Source organism: Chlorella variabilis (genome assembly GCF_000147415.1).
Source record: "Chlorella variabilis unplaced genomic scaffold CHLNCscaffold_27, whole genome shotgun sequence".
NCBI lineage: Eukaryota > Viridiplantae > Chlorophyta > Trebouxiophyceae > Chlorellales > Chlorellaceae > Chlorella > Chlorella variabilis.
Window position 1 is genome coordinate 201,224 of NW_005435061.1, and position 15,435 is coordinate 216,658.

A 15,435-nucleotide genomic window follows, 5' to 3' on the forward strand; every position below is an offset into this window, starting at 1 on the left:
TGGGCCCTGCCTTTGCAGGCGCTCGGTGCTGTGGGTGCTTAGTGCTGTGCTGTGCAGCCTCCATGGGTGGGTGCCTGCGAGGCTCACTGGCGGGTGTGCAGCGCGGCGATGCGGCCGCTGCCGGCCCTCTCCAGAGAGGCCGCCACCTGTGCCACCGCAGCGACCTTGCCAGCCACCCTGGCCATGCTGCCCGCAGCGCTGCGGGCCTGGCTGTCACTGTTCTCCGCGCCGCCAGGGCCATGCTTGTGCGGGTTGGGGAAGGCGGCAGGAGGACGAGGGCCCTGCCCTGCCAGGCCGGGTGGAAAGTACTCGGGCAGGGCGGCTCTGAACAGCAGGCAGGGCAGGAGAGGCAGGTGGTGGGAGACAAGGCGCAGAGTTGGCCCAGCCTGCCAAGAAGCGCATCATTGCAGGCCAGTTAATGCATGCAAGCCAGCGGCAGGCCCACCCGCTGAAGGTGGAAGAGGCCTCTGCCAGCAGGCGCTCCTCCTCCTCTGCCAGCTCAGCGGCATCGCCGCCGTCCAGGCTGGCAGCCTCGCTGGCGCCGGTGGCGCTGCTGCCGGCGCTGGAGCTGTCGGACGCAGCTGCCGCCCCGCTGGGGTGGGCGCCATGTGAGGCCAGCTGGCCGCCAGGTCGCGCCGCCTGCTGCGCCGCAGGCTCGCACTCCTGCTGCGCAGGGTTGCAGCCTCTATAGGCTGCCGCCATGTAGCGTGCGTGCTGCCGAGGGTCGGCCGCGCCCCGCAGCAGGCTGCGGCATGCGGCCCCGCCGGGAGCCCGGCAGGCATCATCGTGCTGCGGGCCAAGCACCTCACTGACGGGTGGGCGGGTCTGATACTCTCCAGTGACGTCAGAGCTGCCGGGGGTGCCCCCTGGGGGGCAGGCCGCGGGCGCCAGCTCAGGGCCCTGCTGCGCCATCCAGCTGGCAGCGGCGTTCCAGGGCAGGCGGAAGGCGGCGGCCACCGCCGCCGCCTCTTGGGCCAGGTCCTGCACGCACCAGAGCGAGAGGCAGGCATCACGCAGCGCAGCAGCAACCTGTTCCATGGAAGGCACGCTAATACAAGCATGGCCATACAGGGCCACTGAAGGAGAGCTCAATCCGACCCAGCCGGCCTGCCACTCTCTCCCATGCCAGGCCAGGCTGGCGCCAGCGGATGGCCAGCCTCACCAGGCCGATCACGCCCCTGCGCCGCCACTTGATCTCGTCCTCATCCCCCAGCATCGCCCGCAGCTGCGCGGCGGCCAGCCTCAGCTCATCCCCGGTCTTGGCCCCCTGCTCCTTGGCCCAGTACTCTGCAAACTGCAGGCGCCAGGCGGTGGCGGCGACCTGCGGGTGCGGCGGCAGGCAGGCGCGGACCCAAGCTGAGGCACGGCACAGGCGCCATACAGGCCACAGCGGGCAGTGCAGAGCAGGCGCAGGCGCAGCGCTCGCCTCGTGACGGAACAGGCGGCGACCGTGGAAGGCCAGCTTGGCCGCCAGCTCCAGCACCTCGCCCTCGGCGGCATTGCCGGGCGGCGCCCCGGGCAGCAGCGGGTTGGTGTTTGAGATATGGTCTGCCGGGATGGGGCTGTTCACGTCCTGCGGGGCCCAGGCAGGCAAGGAGGCGGGCAGCAGAGTCCCCCGGGGGCGCAGGGCAGCAGCGAGCACGAGCTTCAGAGACGGAAGCAGACTGCTGCGGCAGGGGCCGTGGCAGCTGCCAGCAGCTGCTGCCGACAGCTTCCCATGCCTGGCAGGGCTGCGTTCCGCTGCTCGGCAGCTGCGGCCCCAGGCCGGGCTAGCTCACATGCAGCACAAGCATGAGGCGCCCGCTCTCCGGCTTGATGAAGGTGGACTGCACCTGGCGCAGCTTGTAGGCCTGCGCAGCGGCAGCGGCAGCGCGGCTCATCCCTATGCAAGCAGCTAAACGGGTCGGCGGCGGCAGCACGCGGCTCTGTGGCAGGCGCTGGGACCAGGGCGCCCCTGGGGACACCCTCACAGCATGGCCCCAGCAGGCGGGATACTGACGCCGTTGATACTGCCATGGCACGCCTGTGAGCATGACTCGGCAGCTGGGCTTGCCTTGTCGATGAGCACCCGCACCACCGCCCCGACCAGCACGCTGGGAGCGGCGCCCGGGTCCCCCACCACCGTCGCCTTGAGCAGCACCTCCACGTGGGCCAGCCGCCGCATGAGGCTGCGCGTGACGAAGCAGGCGCTGCAGGCACACGGTAACGAAACAGCGCATGAAGCAGAGGTAAGAAATTAATTGACATTAGATAATGACACTGGCAAGCTTGGTGGCGGCGACAAGGCGAGTGCATCGCATCCCTGCAGGTGGCCGCCCGCCTTCCGGCTGCTGCCCAAGCAGCAGGCGCACAGAACGGCGGCAGCGGCTGGCCCACTTGAGGTTGCAGGATGCCACGGCGGCAAACACCTCCCTCGGATCAGGGGGACAGTCACCCTCGTCTGCGGCAGCAGCAGGCGGCAGCCACGTCCCTCAACGCTGGAGTAACTGCTGGGGCGCGGGCACGGCACTGCGCTGTGCTGGCAAGCCTCCCCGCCATCCACCCAAGCCAGCCCACAGCGCCACCCAAGCCATAGCCACAAACACCGCCGCGTGAGCCATCCCGTGCCGCCTCTAATGCCTGCCCGCCCACCGCCAACCACCCAAGCCAGCCCCGCTCACCCTCTGTGCCCGACTCATATTCCACGGCCTCTGCCGTGACCAGCGGGCGGCCCGGGTGGGCGGCGCACTCTGCTTGCAGTCGGTCCCAGGCAGGCACAAAGGAGCGCCCCGCCAGCGCCGCCTCTATGCTGTTGAATATGCTGTGGATCTGCAAGGTGGCGGGGAGGAGAGGGCAGGCGGAGCTCTGGGAAGTGAGGGGAACAGGGCGCAGCGGGTGTTGGTTTGCGGTGCTGTGATGTGTTGGTGGTGTCTGTGGTGGGTTGGGGAAGAGGTAGAAGCAGGGTGGCAAGGAGGCAGGCACGGTCTCTTGGCACGCTGCTCGCCCCAATGCACTGTGTCCCCTCATACCCACCACGGGAGGCATCGCCACGGGAGGCACTGCGCCGCCGCTGCCGCCGCTGCAGGCGGCTGCGGGCTGGGCCTGCGCCCCGGCAGCCCGCGCTGCGCGGCCTTTGGTGGGCGAGAAGGAGGCGGCAGCTGGGTTGAGGCCCTTCTGGGTTGCGGGGCTCTCGAGCGTTTCTGGCAGGGTGGGGCTGGGCCCAGGCCCGGCCTCAGGTGCAGGAGCAGGCTGAGCTGCTGGCTGCAAGCGGCCCTCAGCTGGCATGGCGGCTGGGGCGGGCTGGTGGAGGTAATGGAAGGGTGGCGGCCTGCAGCAAGCGGGTCGGCGGCAGCCAAAGAGAGTTGGATCGAAGACCAAGCGATCGCACGGGTTTGGTGGGTGGTCTGGCGTGGTAGCATGCTGCCACGGCGAGTGGATGGTGGTGCTGCCATGCGCGCCTGGGGGCACCGGGCTGGGGCCCGCCAGGCATCGGCGGCCCAGTGGTGGGCCGGGGCCCTGGGCCTGGCTGCATCCATGGAGGGTATGGGTAGCCGGGCGGCAGCAGGTAGGGCGGCCTCTGCAGGGGTGGTCAAAAGGGGGCACATTCTGGGGCAGAAGCCAGCCATCTAATGCGGCACATCCCCCAGGGAGGGCCAGGGAGGTGGCGGAGGCTCGCCAAGGGCTCTGCAGCAGCAGCAGTGAACTCTCACCAGGTGCGGTGGGCGAGGCCCCGCGTACAGCGGCCGCATGGTCACCGCCTCACGCTGCTGCTGCATGCTGGGCAGCTGCGGCGCCGCCGGCTCTGGTGCTGGCGCAGCAGGCGGCGGCTGCATGGCAGGCCTGATGGGCAGAGGCGGGCGTGCTGGAGGGGGCTGCAGCTGGGCTGCCGGGCCCTGCTGCGCCAGCAGCTGCTGCCCAGCGGCAGCAGGGCTGGGAGCGTATAGCGGAAGGTGAGGGTCTGGGGCCCCGGGAGGGGCGCCACCGATGGCGGCGGCAGCCTGGTGCAGAGGGATGGAGATGAGACCCGAGGCGGGCGTGTAGCCAGCCTCCGCGCCCCGCCGCAGCACGGCCTCCTGCGCAGCCTGCGCCTGCTGCAGCAGCCCAAACACCAGGGAGGACTGCAGCGCAGGCAGGCAGGAGGCCAGGCAGGCGGCTGTTTGCCACTGGGGAATGAAGCAACATGGGGAAGCAAGCAGGCCCCTGCGCAGTTGCCTGCACTGAGTTGTGGGCGCTCGCACCGTCTCCGCGCCTGCCGCGTCCACGCTGGTGCTGATGTTGAGGGGTTGGAAGCACCACGCCAGCTGGACGATGGTGGCGTGGCTGAGGCCTGCGGCAGTGGGATCAGGTAGAAGTCAGATGAATGCAGTGTGCATGGCCTGGCACGTGTGCCAGGATGAATGCTTTTAGTGGCCCCAGGGGCCTGGCAGGCAAGCAGGAGACGAGGAGTCACCTGGGGCGTGGCGCACCACCAGCATGTGCTGCATGGGTGGCGGGGCATCCAGCGGATGGGGGGGCGCTTCCAGAGCCGCTGGCCCAGCTGCCGGCAGCCGCTCAGCTGCCGGGCCGGCCGGCTGCAGCTGCGCCGCAGCAGGCGCTGGCGGCAGCGGCATCAGCAGCGGCGGCGTGGGTACCGCTGCTGCCGGTGGCGGTGCAGGCGCGGGAGCCGCGGCAGGCGCAGCAGGCAAGGCGAGAAACCCAGGCGGCGGCGGCATGGCGCCTGGTGCGTGGAGAGAGGGAGGAGGCCCCGGTGGCTTCGTGCTGGCGGCTGGCGCGGCTGGAGCCGTGCCGATTCGTGGAGAGACGTCCTGAGAGGCTGCCGCCTGCAGCAGTCTCAACAATGTTAGAGTCAGTTGGTGACCGATGTGCACACTTCCGTGCTTGCCGCTGTGTGGCATGCTCGGTTCCTGTGGCCCGCACGCAGCCGCGTGAGACCCCAATATGCCAAAGCATGCATCAGCGACCCACCCGCAGCTTGGCGCGCTGCTTGGGCGCCACGCCCTGCGCGGGGTCGGGCTCGCCCAGGGCCACAGCAAACTTCAAGTCGATTTCCTTGCCATGCAGCTGGGTGCCGCGCAGCGTGTCCAGCGCAGCCTGCGCTGCCGCCTGGCTGCCAAACTTGGCAAAGCCGAAGCGACGACTGGTGCCTGCGGCAGCGAGGCGGGAGGGTGGGTGGTGCACAGGGCGGACTGGGCGGCGGGAAGGGAGGCGGGCTCGCGGTCGCATTGCAGCCAATTGGGTGCTCCCTGCATCTCACCCTTCTTGCCCAGCGCCACACATGAGTACAGCGGCGCAAAGGGAGCGAACAAGGGCTGCAGGTCTTCGTCCGTCACGCTGCGCGCCAGGTTGAACAGGAACAGCTTGCAGCTCCCGCCCGACCCATCATCATCGCTGCCGGGCGAGCCATCTGCAGGGCGGGGGGAAGAGGGACCGGCGCTGCAGTGTGGTGAGCGTGGTATGAATGCTGTGAAGGCGGGGAGCAGCTGGTGGCTGCGCAGGGCTGGGGGCAGCGGCGGCGGCGGCAACCGCAAGGCGGCCGCCGCTTGCGGCGGGTGGCGCCTCACCGGCGGGGCTCCAGCAGCCGCTGCAGCTGAGCTCCTCGCTCAGCGATCCACTCTGCGGGCCAGGCAGGAGGGCAGGGCGGGCATTCGAGGCAAGCAGGCAGGGCCGAGCCTTCCGTTCAACAAGCATCGCACCTCCGACCCCATCCCCCCTGCGTCTCAGCTCCTTCACGAGGCCATGAGCGCCTGCAAGCTCCAAGGCAATCGAGAACAGGGCTCCACCTGCCGCGCAACCGCCTACTCATGCAGCATCCAGCAGTCAGCGCTGCGCTTTCCAACTGCGCTAGCATGGGCCGGTTTCGGCGTGGTAGGCCTCTGGCGTGCCTCGTTCCTTCATTTTAGCCCTCCAATGGCCGCCACAGATGCCACACGGGTGCTGCTGAACGCCACGCGCAGCGAGGCGGAGGAGCTGCTGCAGTGCGACCCGCCCCCTCACCCGTCCAGCCTCAGGGACTCTGCAGCCGACCATGACGACCTGCACGCCAAGGCGTACGAGCTAGAGGAGCAGGAGAGCCGAGGCTACGGGGCGCAGGAGATGGAGAAGCACGGCGGCAGGGCGCCCGAGCTCAAGCTGTGGGCGCCGCCCAGCCGCGGCAGCGTGCCGCCAGCAGCCAATGGCGGCAGCGCTGAGGCAGGGTGCGGTGGTGGCCGGGCTGGCTGCTGCACGTGCCCTGCGGCCGACGGCCGAGCATGCTGCCCTTTGCTGTTGCGACCCTCAAAAGCGCCCACCCGCCCTCCGCGCAGGCTGCCCGAGCGCTCCCAAGACGTGCGCCCTCGCTCGGTCGCCTCGGCAGCCGCCGCCACACCCGCCCCCGCCACGCCGCCCAGCAGCAAGCAGGCCACGGCGGTGGTGGAGGGGCGCGTGCGGCCGCCGAACGAGGCCGTGGCAGAGCTGCGGGAGGTGGATGTGCGGGCCGCCTTTGCGGGCCTGCCCCGCATCAAGCCGCACTGGACGCACAAGTGCGGTGGCAGCGCGGCCGGCGTGCCCGCTCGCCTGCCTGCCTCTGCTGCGTGTCATGCTTGCGTGGATTCCGCCACCCACGCCACACACACACACATCACCCATGCACACCACACACACACTCACACGCCTCCCCTGCAGGTACATGAAGATCCTGCTGGTGGGCGAGTCGGGGCTTGGCAAAACGACTTTTGTACGCAACCTGTTCGCCGCCTACGCCCGCGACGCCTCCTTCCCAGTGAACGACGCCTCCGTGCCCAACGCGCCGCGGGTCGGTCTGCGGCGGCGGGGCAGCAGCCGCCGTGCATGCTCTCCCACACAGAGCCGCCTGGACCTGCTTCGCTCGACCGCTGCGCCCCTGCCGTGCGTGCTTCCATGCATGCCGTTGCCCCTTCAGCGCCAACCCTGCTGATCTGCCTGCTCCCTGTTGCTCCCTGCCCGCTCCCGTCCTCCTGCCTGCCGCTCCCTGCCCCGCCGCAGATCTTCCAGGACAACCCGGAGGCACTGTGCACCGAGATTGTGCTGCAGGACAGCGAGCACAAGGTGTTCTACCACTACCTCGTGCAGGACACGCCAGGTCAGCATACATGTTCGGGGCGCTGAGCTGGCGGCGGCCGGCAGCGATCTCGTTGGTATGTCGCCCGCGCCCCTCCCGCCCTGCCTGCTTCCCATCTCCCGCTTCCGACGGACAGGTGATAGATCCCTCTTTGTTTGCCGACCACCGGGTGGCCCACCTCGCCCCTGGTCCTGCAGGATACGGCGACTCTGTTGACCTGGCGGCCGACCGCCGCTTGATCCTGGACCACATTCAAGACTGCTCCTGCGGCTACCTGGAGCAGGCGCGCCGGCCCACCCACTGTGCTGGCGTCGCCCGCACCAGCGCCTACAGCAGGCGCCGCTCAGCGCTGCTGCGCCTGCCGTGCCTCCTTCGCATGCTCTGCTGTGCTCGAGGAGGCTGGACGGCGCTGTGCAAGGGAGCTAGCCACTTGGCGGCCATATCTTTCCGCCAGCCTTACTGCAACCGGGCGTGCGGCGCAGGCAGCTGAGCTTGCGTTGTGCCCTGCATTCAGCAGGGCATAGCAGGCTCAGCTGTCCTCCGCCGCATGCATGTTGCGGTTAGGCAGGCAGAGAGGCTTGGTCATCAAGATGGCTGCGTTTGCTTGCCCTCCAGAAATCTCCCCACCTGCTCGTGCATTCATGGCGCCCCGCCTCCCTCAGCAGTGCCCCCCCGTTCGCTGCCTGTGGCCCTTGCAGGAGCAGGACCCTGACCGCAAGGCGGCCATGCACGCCATCAGGGACACCCGCGTGGACGTCTGCCTCTACTTCATCCCGCCTCACCGCCTGCGCCAGGCGCGACCATGGGCCAGCTCGCCGGCCTGCCTCGCCCGAGACGCTGCCGTCACTACACTTCACATCTCATCCCAGCATGAAGCAGCCCTACCACTGCCTCCCATTTTACCGCAGATCGACCTGCGCTTCATGTCTGAGCTCGCGGCAGAGGTGCCGGTGGTGCCGGTGCTGGCCAAGGCTGACACCATGACGGCAGAGGAGCTCAAGGTGTGTGCATGTGTTGCATGTCCTGTTGTTGGAGGGGCTGCCAGCACCAGTGTTGTAGGTGGGCGGGTCGGGAGGGACGGCGGGTGATGCCTTGGCACGCTGCCCGCCCTGCCAGCCATCTTGAGCACCCCCCTGCTCCGGCCGCTGCCTGCCTGCTCTTTCCCAACTGTCCCAACTGATCAGCTCGCCGCCACGGCCTCCGCATGCCCCGCAGGAGTTCCGCCACCGCGTGCGCGACGGGCTGCGCCGCGAGCGCATGAAGTCGCCCTTCTCCCACGATGCGCTGGAGGAGGCGGGGGCGCGTCACGGCCCGCCCTTTGCCGTCATCGGCAGCAACACGATGGACCTGGAGGTGGGCAGGTGAGGCATGCTGGGGCTGCTGGGGTGTGGGAGAGGGTTGGGTGGGGTGGGGCACACAGGGCCTGCGGTGGCGCAGATGAGCGGTGGGTGAATGCCTCGCCTGCGCTGCTGGCCGATGCTCCTGCCGCAGGTTCTGGCCGGTGCGCAGGTACCCCTGGGGCTCGGTGGAGGCGATGCTGACTCAGCACTCGGGTGCGCCGCCCTCCACGCCTCCCGACAGCGCCGTGCCCGCCCAACTTCCAGTTCCCCTCCTGCCTGCCTGCGGTCCGTCGGTCTGATCCATCCACTCTTCTTACCACACATAGCCCTTCTGAAGCCAATTGGCACTGGCCAGGCCAGACCCCTCCCGATGTCCCCAACTTATTCACCTCTGCCGCGCTCGCGCCGCTGCAGACCTGCCGGTGCTGCGCCGCCTGCTGTTTGAGACCGGGTACCTGGAGCTCAAAGACGGCACCGAGCAGCGCTTCCACGAGTACCGCCACCAGCACTGCGGCGGGGCGCGGCCCCACGGCCTCGTGGTGAGCATGCATGGGCGGCAAGCAGTGGGTGGCAGGAGAGGAAGGAGGCAGCGCAGGGAGTGCTATGCCTCTTCTGGAAGGGGAGAGGGCACGCATGGATCTTGCAGGGTGGAGGGAGGGAAGGAATGCAGCCTGGCAGCCGGGAGCATGCACGTGCCGTGCTTGGCTGCTGCAAGGTGGCTTGGCTGTGGCGTGGTGTGCAGGGCGCGCTCAACGGCGTGGCGCGCAAGCTGCTGCTGGGCGGCGGCCTGGTGTTTGCGGTGTGGCTCATGGCGGGGGGTGGGGCCGAGGTGCTGAAGGATGAGGTGAAGAGGAAGGAGGCTGTGCGCCGCGTGAAGGGCAAGGTGGGCGACTGGCTTGCTGCATGGGGCCGTTGGGTGGCATGGGGCCGTCACGGTGCTCGCTGGCACGCCGGGGAGCGCCTGCAGCGCACTGCTGTCTCATCCCGGCTGCTGCGCCTGCGACCAGCGACTACGTATGCTTCCAACCGAGCTTGCAGCAGCTGCACCTGGCCAGTGTTCGCCTTTACCCCCCCCACCACCACCACCACACACACACCACACACACATGCAGGTCAGCGAGGTGGTGGAGCAGGCGGTGGAGGCGGTGCACGATGTGGGGGGCAAGGCGCAGGAGGCCGCCGCTGTGGCCAAGAGCACCACCAGCGCGGCGGCGGACGCGACCAAGCGCGCCGTGGAAGACGCTGCCAGCAAAGCGGGCAGGGCGCTGGAGACTGAGGAGCAGCGCAAGAGGCGAGTGAGATGGGAGCGTGCGATGGTCTGGATGCCCGGCTGGCAGCCTTGGCTGCAGCGCTGCTTGCGGTTTCCTTGCTAGACGCTCCAACAGTGCACTGGAGGCAGCCTGCCCGCCGGCCGATGGCGCATGCTGCAGGCGGCGGCACGACGCCACGCTGCGCACGATAGAGCGCTGGTTTGAGCTGATTGAGCGGTACCAGGTCTTCTGACTGGCTCCCTGCCCGCCGCACCTGCTGCCTGCAGGTGAATGGCGCTGCTGGCTGGGGCCTGGGCTGAGACGAGCCAGGGCCCCCGTTGCTGCTGCTGCTGCTGCCGCCTTTGAGACCTGCAATGGTGTGGGAGACAGCTGTGCCTGCCTGCATGGGTTCACGGCACTGCATCCTTCTGCAGGAAGGAGGCTGTGCAGTACAGGCGCAAGCCCTGGTGGCAGTTCTGGGGAGAGTGAGGGCTGAGTGCCTGGTCCGGCTGGCTGCCGCCGCAGGCGGGAGGTTGAGGAGCGCAGGGCGCGCGGATGGGGCTGGTGGCGCCAGGGCAAGGTGCGGCCCATCAGCTGAGACGACCAATGAAGACAGTTTTTGGCGGCCCTCGAGCATTTAGAGATGGGCACACGGGCCAGCAGCTGGAAACGAGAGAGTGGGCTGCTTGCCAGCCGCACTTGTTGCCATTTTTGATTTGTTCTGTGTCCTTAGGGGGGCCGAGAGCGGTGCACAGGCTCGGCATGTTGCAATGAATGCTGTCGGCATGGCTGCAATGAATGCTGTCAAATAAATACAGCCCAACACATCCTTCCAGCCCAGGCTCATGGCAAGCGGCACGGCAGGGATTGGAGGCCTCCGGCTACCGCCTGCGCCGCAGCCGCAGGTGGCCAAACTCTGCTGCACCGCTGGAGGAGCCTTGGAACACCTTGGGAGCAAAGCCAGCCTCTTGGGCATAGCGCTGCAAGCGGGAGGGGCGTAGGTGGGGTGAGCGGTCGGGCAGACAGACCGAGGCCTCCCAACAGATGAAGTGCAGGAGGGGATGGTGGTGGTGGGCAGGATTGATGGTGCTAGAAGATTCCCAGCCAAGGCAGGACAAGGGAAGCAGCCGCACACCGCCGCACCTGCACTATCTGCTGCACTGCCGCTTCGCCGCGCTGCCCCGCTGCCGCCAGGATGCAGACTGTGCCTGCATGCACCGGGAGGAGATGCTCACTATGGCTGAATTGCTGCAAACATGCGGCTGCTTGGTGGCATCCCAGCGGCAGCAGGGCAGGGCCGCTGCCTCACCGCCAGAGCCGCCGCCCGTGATCTTGGCTCCAAACACGGCGGGCGCCTCGCCTCGTGCCGCCGCCGCGCCGCGCTCCTGCTGCACCAGATCCACCAGCCGGTCGGTGCCGTCTGCAGCAGAGGCCAGGGGGCAGATGCATGCGGCGAATGAGTGGACGGGACACATGTTACTTGGCGTTGCAGCAGCAGGCGGTGGCACAGCTGGGCACGCTGCCGTGCAGGCGGCGCAGGCGGGCGGCAGGTCCAGCCGGCGCACCCGAGCCCAGGCCGCAGCGGCTGTAGCTGACGTGCGACTGCCGCATGAGCTCGCCGAGCACCTCCAGCTGCTCGCCGCCGTCGGCGGGCGCGGCCAGCACCTAAAACAAAAAAACCCACGCAGCGAGCCCAGCAGCATGCACATGCTTGCCTCCTTGCCTGCTTGCGGGCTGTCACAACGTATTTCACAAGCACTCATTGAGCAGCCTCCCCACCTATCACGCACACGCACACACACACACAAACACACACACACCTGCTTGAACGCATGCACCCGGAAGTTTTCGTGCACCGGGTGGCCGGCTGGGGTGCGCACCGCATAGCTCTGCGCCGCGGGAGGGCGACGCCGAGCAGGCAGGCAGGCAGGCAGGCGTGGGAGGTGTGGCAGGTGCCCATTGCAGCACAGCAGGCGCGTCAAGGGAATGCCATGAGGCAGGCAGGCAGGCAGGCAGGCAGGCAGGCAGCGGCGATGCGGCCATGTGGCAGCAGCCAGCCGGCAAGCTGCGCCCGGCCCACCTGCGCCTGATCCACGCTAGTGGCATAGTCCCAGTGGGAACCGTATCGCTGCAAGAAGGTAGCACCTTCCATCACCTCGGGAAGCTGCCCCTCGTACCGCCACGTAAAGTCGCTGGGAGGCACGTTGGCCAAGTAGCCGCCGCCTGCAGATCAAAACCGGGATGGGAGAGAGTCGGGCAGCACCAAGGCGCGCCGAAAGCCGAGGGCAGGTGGAAGGAGTTGCGTCAAAGGCCGCGCCTGGGGCGTGGTGTGCGCAGCCCAGCAGCCCAGCAGGTCGCGGCGCGGCGCTGCAGGTGGCATGCTGTGCGCTCCCACCTATGGGGGCCGCCTCCCCGCCGCCGCCCGCCGCCTCATGCGCCAGCTGGCTGGCAATGCGCAGCCCCATGAAGGTCCCCACCCGCACCCGCCCATAGTCAGAACCACCCACGCTGTGAGGCTTGCCTGCAGGCCAGAGAGGAGGCGGCCGCGGGCGGGTCACGCCCCGGCGGTGGCAGCGGGGGGATCCAGCACACGTTGCAGCCGCTGGGAACCAGCCCCGGCCATCGCCTCCCCCATTCCAGTCCCGTCAAAAAACCTGCGGCCACCTGGCCGGCAGGCGTTCCCAACGTTCCCAGCGCACCGGAGTCCACGCCCCAGAAGCGGAGGTGGGGCGGGATGGCCGCCGCGCCCAGCACCTCGGCGGGCTGGCAGCGCAGCGCCAGCAGGCGGTCGCGCCGGCCCAGCGCCGCAGTCATCTGGTCCATCACGCCGCAGGGGGCGCCTGTGCGCGGCGCAGAGGACGTGCACGTGCGCAACAGACGATGAGGAGGCAGCGGGCGGCTGAAGAGGAGGGCAGCCGGTGGCAGCGATACACACAGGGCTGCAGCACCTGCGCCTGTGCAGCTCAGCGGCAGCAGTGGCTACACGAGTGTGTCCCCTCCCCTTCCCTCACGTGATAGCACGCCCGAACCAAACGCCAAGCCACACAGCAAGGCGCGCCTCACCCACAACGTGGTTCTCAACCTTCTGGCACAGCAGGGCCAGCGTGCGGCCGTCCAGGCGCAGGCCGTGCGCCGCCGCTAGCGCCGACATCGCCGCCACCTCCACGGCGGCGGAGGAGCTCACGCCCTTGCCCTCGGGCACATCTGCACAGGAGGGTGTGCGCGTGCGTTTTGTGTGGTGTGTGTGGTGGGGCTTCACCTCCAGCTGCCATTGTCACTGCTTCCCGGCAAATGCAGCGACAGGCTTTGCAAAGGCAGGCAGCCTGCCCCGCTCGCAGGCAACTCACCCGAGGAGACCAGGATGGAAAGCCCATCAGCAAACCGTGCCCCGAGCTCCTGTGCCAACACCACCAGTGCCCCCACCACATAGGCCGCCCAGCTGAGGGAGGGGTCCCGCCGCAGCAGCGCCCGAGCCTCTGGATATCCAAGCGGCTCCCCTCCTGGCAGCTGCACGGCGGGCGGGCACGCCACGGTCGCAGCAGTTCATGTTAGCTACTAGCATCAGTGTGCATTAACGGGCAGCTGCTGCAATCGGACCCAGCAAGCACCGGCCCCACATGCGTTTGAGTGCCTGCTGGCTTCCCTGGCGCGCTCACCAGCTGGGCCAGCTCCACCTCAAAGGCAGGCGCCCGATCGGCGGCCCCGGCGTTAAAACTCACGACACGCACCGCCGGCGCCCGCTCCTGCGCCTCCCCAGCCGCCGCCGGGTGCCGCTGCAGGGCCACGTGGCAGGCCTCCGCCAGCGGCATCTGCGGCCGGGGCGCAGCAGGGAAGCTTCTCACAGACATGTGGCCTGGCGGCTCGCTGGCTCTGCCGAGCTAGCTGCTGGCCCCGCAAGCGCGCCACCCATGCAGCAAAGCAGGCCAGCGCCAGCACGCCCCCTGCCAGGCCCTGCGCGCCAGCAGGCCGACAGCTTGCCTGCAGCACCAGCGAGCCGCTGTAGTCTGCAATGCCGCCCATCACATCCAGGCGGCCGGGCGCCCTCGCCACAAACACGTCGTCCTGCTGGCATGCCAGGGCAGCGCGGCAGCCACCGATTGCGCCCTCTCCTCTCTGATTGTTAATCCAAGAATTTAGGGGAGCCAAAACCGGGGAGCACGCCAGGGCACACGCCTCATCAGTTGAGCAGCACAGGGCCCTGCCCCGCACCTCCCAGCGAAAGAGCCCCCGAGCTGCCTGGCGGTCGGCCCGCTCCTCGCCGCCGTTTGGCGGCAGCCCATCTAGCTCCTCCAGCACTTGCAGGAAGCGTTGAGTGTCTGGGTGTTCATCCAGGTCCAAGGCGGCTGCAGGTCAAGGTGCGGACGGCAGAGGCGGGGATCGGTGCGGGACGGCGCTCGTCGGGTGGGCCACCGCCGACGCCTAGCCAACACCTGGAGTGGGCGGACACACCTGCGCCTTCCTCCCTCGGGCTGTGTGTGATATCGAAGGGCATCGCCAGCTCCCAAGCTGAGAGAGCGGGGCACCGCCCTTGCTGAATCGCTGCTGGTGGCTCCGCAAGCCTTGCTAGGCCACGCCCGAGAGTCTGCAATGTGCCGCAATGCGATGGAGCGTTGTTTAAGCGCAAATGCCACGTAGGCCTCCCGCTGGTGAAGGGTAGAGCAATGCAGCGCCGTCTGCATTGCCTCCAATTTGCACATGACGCTCTTGTCGATCGCTCACTTGACACACAGATCCAAAAGCCGAACCGCCCCGCCACTTTGATCGGGCTGATCACCTCCCCAGCCGTCCCTCAGCAGCTTAAGCAGCCATGCAGCAGGTCCAGCAGCTAATAGAGCAGCAGGTGCTGCGGGCGGCGGCGGAAATGGAGTCGCAGATAGACAACGAGCTCCACAAGCTCGACAACATGGACGACGACGACCTGGAGCGGCTGCGGCAGAAGCGTGTAGACGAGCTGAAGCGGTAGGGGGCATCTGACTGTGACTTGCCGCCACCCGCCGCCACCCGCCTTGCACCGCCGCCGCTGAGCGCCTGCACCGTGCTCACTGCTGCAGGCTGCAGCAAAAGCGGCAAGAATGGGCGCGCAAGGGACATGGCGAATATAGAGAGGTGGAGGAGAAGGAGTTTTTCAAGGTGCGGTACACGTGGCAGCGGCAACATGCATCCGTGGCATGCAGCGGGCGGGAAGCTCCTGCGTCCATCTCAAACTTGCATTTCTCGGACTGCGTTGAAGACAGCACATTCCCTGGTCGCACTCCCTGCTCCAAACAACCGCTGCAGGAGATGAAGGGGGAGGAGCGCATGGTGGCGCACTTCTACCGCTCCTCGCTGCCCTGCCAGGTCATGGACAAGCACCTGGCGCTGCTGGCGGGGAAGCACATGGAGACCAAGTTTGTGAAGGTGCACGCAGAGAAGGCGCCCTTCCTCACAGGTGCGTTTGGGGCGGGCCAGGCCTGGGCCAGAATGACAGCAGCGGGCAGCGGCGGCTTTCTGCATCAGTCCACGCCCCATGCATGCTTCCTGCCAACGCCAGTGCCCCTGACACCACCGCTGTTGCCCTCACCTCCTGCCGCGCCCCCTGCCGCCCCTCCTGCCTCTCCCACCTCCCCACCGCTCCCCGCCTGCGCCCCTCAGAGCGGCTCAAGATCTGGATGCTGCCCACGGTGGCGGTCATCAAGCACGAGAAAACAACTGACTATGTGGTGGGCCTGGATGAGCTGGGCGGCGGCGAGGACTTCTCCACAGGTTGCACAATCTGACTGCTTTGGGGGGGGGGGGGGGGGGGGGGGGGGCC

At 68.3% G+C, this 15,435-nt stretch overlaps 4 protein-coding genes across 4 annotated transcripts in view; 2 read left to right on the forward strand and 2 right to left on the reverse strand.

Annotated features, from left to right (window-relative positions):
- Positions 1-83: 83 nt before the first annotated feature.
- Positions 84-5,684, reverse strand: CHLNCDRAFT_139878 (hypothetical protein; the record flags this gene model as incomplete). Its single annotated transcript, XM_005843756.1, has 18 exons — positions 84-324; positions 446-981; positions 1,163-1,321; positions 1,382-1,573; positions 1,779-1,850; positions 2,069-2,189; positions 2,377-2,440; positions 2,661-2,808; positions 3,013-3,179; positions 3,448-3,556; positions 3,690-3,787; positions 3,962-4,097; positions 4,218-4,306; positions 4,430-4,556; positions 4,945-5,123; positions 5,234-5,383; positions 5,541-5,592; positions 5,673-5,684. 18 exons carry the CDS (start codon positions 5,682-5,684, stop codon positions 84-86), a joined length of 2,652 nt encoding a protein of 883 aa, XP_005843818.1.
- A 388-nt stretch (positions 5,685-6,072) lies between these two features.
- On the forward strand, positions 6,073-9,964 carry CHLNCDRAFT_54927 (hypothetical protein; the record flags this gene model as incomplete). The annotated part of the gene is made up of 13 exons (XM_005843704.1): positions 6,073-6,173; positions 6,282-6,497; positions 6,640-6,769; positions 6,979-7,075; positions 7,252-7,364; positions 7,753-7,809; positions 7,963-8,055; positions 8,270-8,415; positions 8,546-8,607; positions 8,809-8,933; positions 9,137-9,277; positions 9,507-9,689; positions 9,932-9,964. 13 exons carry the CDS (start codon positions 6,073-6,075, stop codon positions 9,962-9,964), a joined length of 1,497 nt encoding a protein of 498 aa, XP_005843766.1.
- A 561-nt stretch (positions 9,965-10,525) lies between these two features.
- Positions 10,526-14,136, reverse strand: CHLNCDRAFT_139880 (hypothetical protein; the record flags this gene model as incomplete). Its single annotated transcript, XM_005843757.1, has 14 exons — positions 10,526-10,624; positions 10,788-10,852; positions 10,954-11,064; positions 11,210-11,309; positions 11,465-11,533; positions 11,725-11,867; positions 12,040-12,165; positions 12,344-12,484; positions 12,708-12,848; positions 12,992-13,151; positions 13,301-13,453; positions 13,632-13,706; positions 13,854-13,987; positions 14,094-14,136. The coding sequence occupies 14 exons, from the start codon at positions 14,134-14,136 to the stop codon at positions 10,526-10,528; spliced, it is 1,560 nt and encodes a 519-aa protein (XP_005843819.1).
- A 315-nt stretch (positions 14,137-14,451) lies between these two features.
- CHLNCDRAFT_54929 (hypothetical protein) overlaps positions 14,452-15,435 on the forward strand; it is a gene marked incomplete at both ends in the record, with an annotated part of 1,410 nt that continues 426 nt past the window's right edge. Inside the window, 4 exons of the mRNA XM_005843705.1 lie at positions 14,452-14,603; positions 14,696-14,774; positions 14,922-15,072; positions 15,276-15,386. Of these exons, the coding sequence (XP_005843767.1) occupies positions 14,452-14,603; positions 14,696-14,774; positions 14,922-15,072; positions 15,276-15,386 (493 nt within the window). The remainder of the gene's footprint in view (positions 14,604-14,695; positions 14,775-14,921; positions 15,073-15,275; positions 15,387-15,435) is intronic.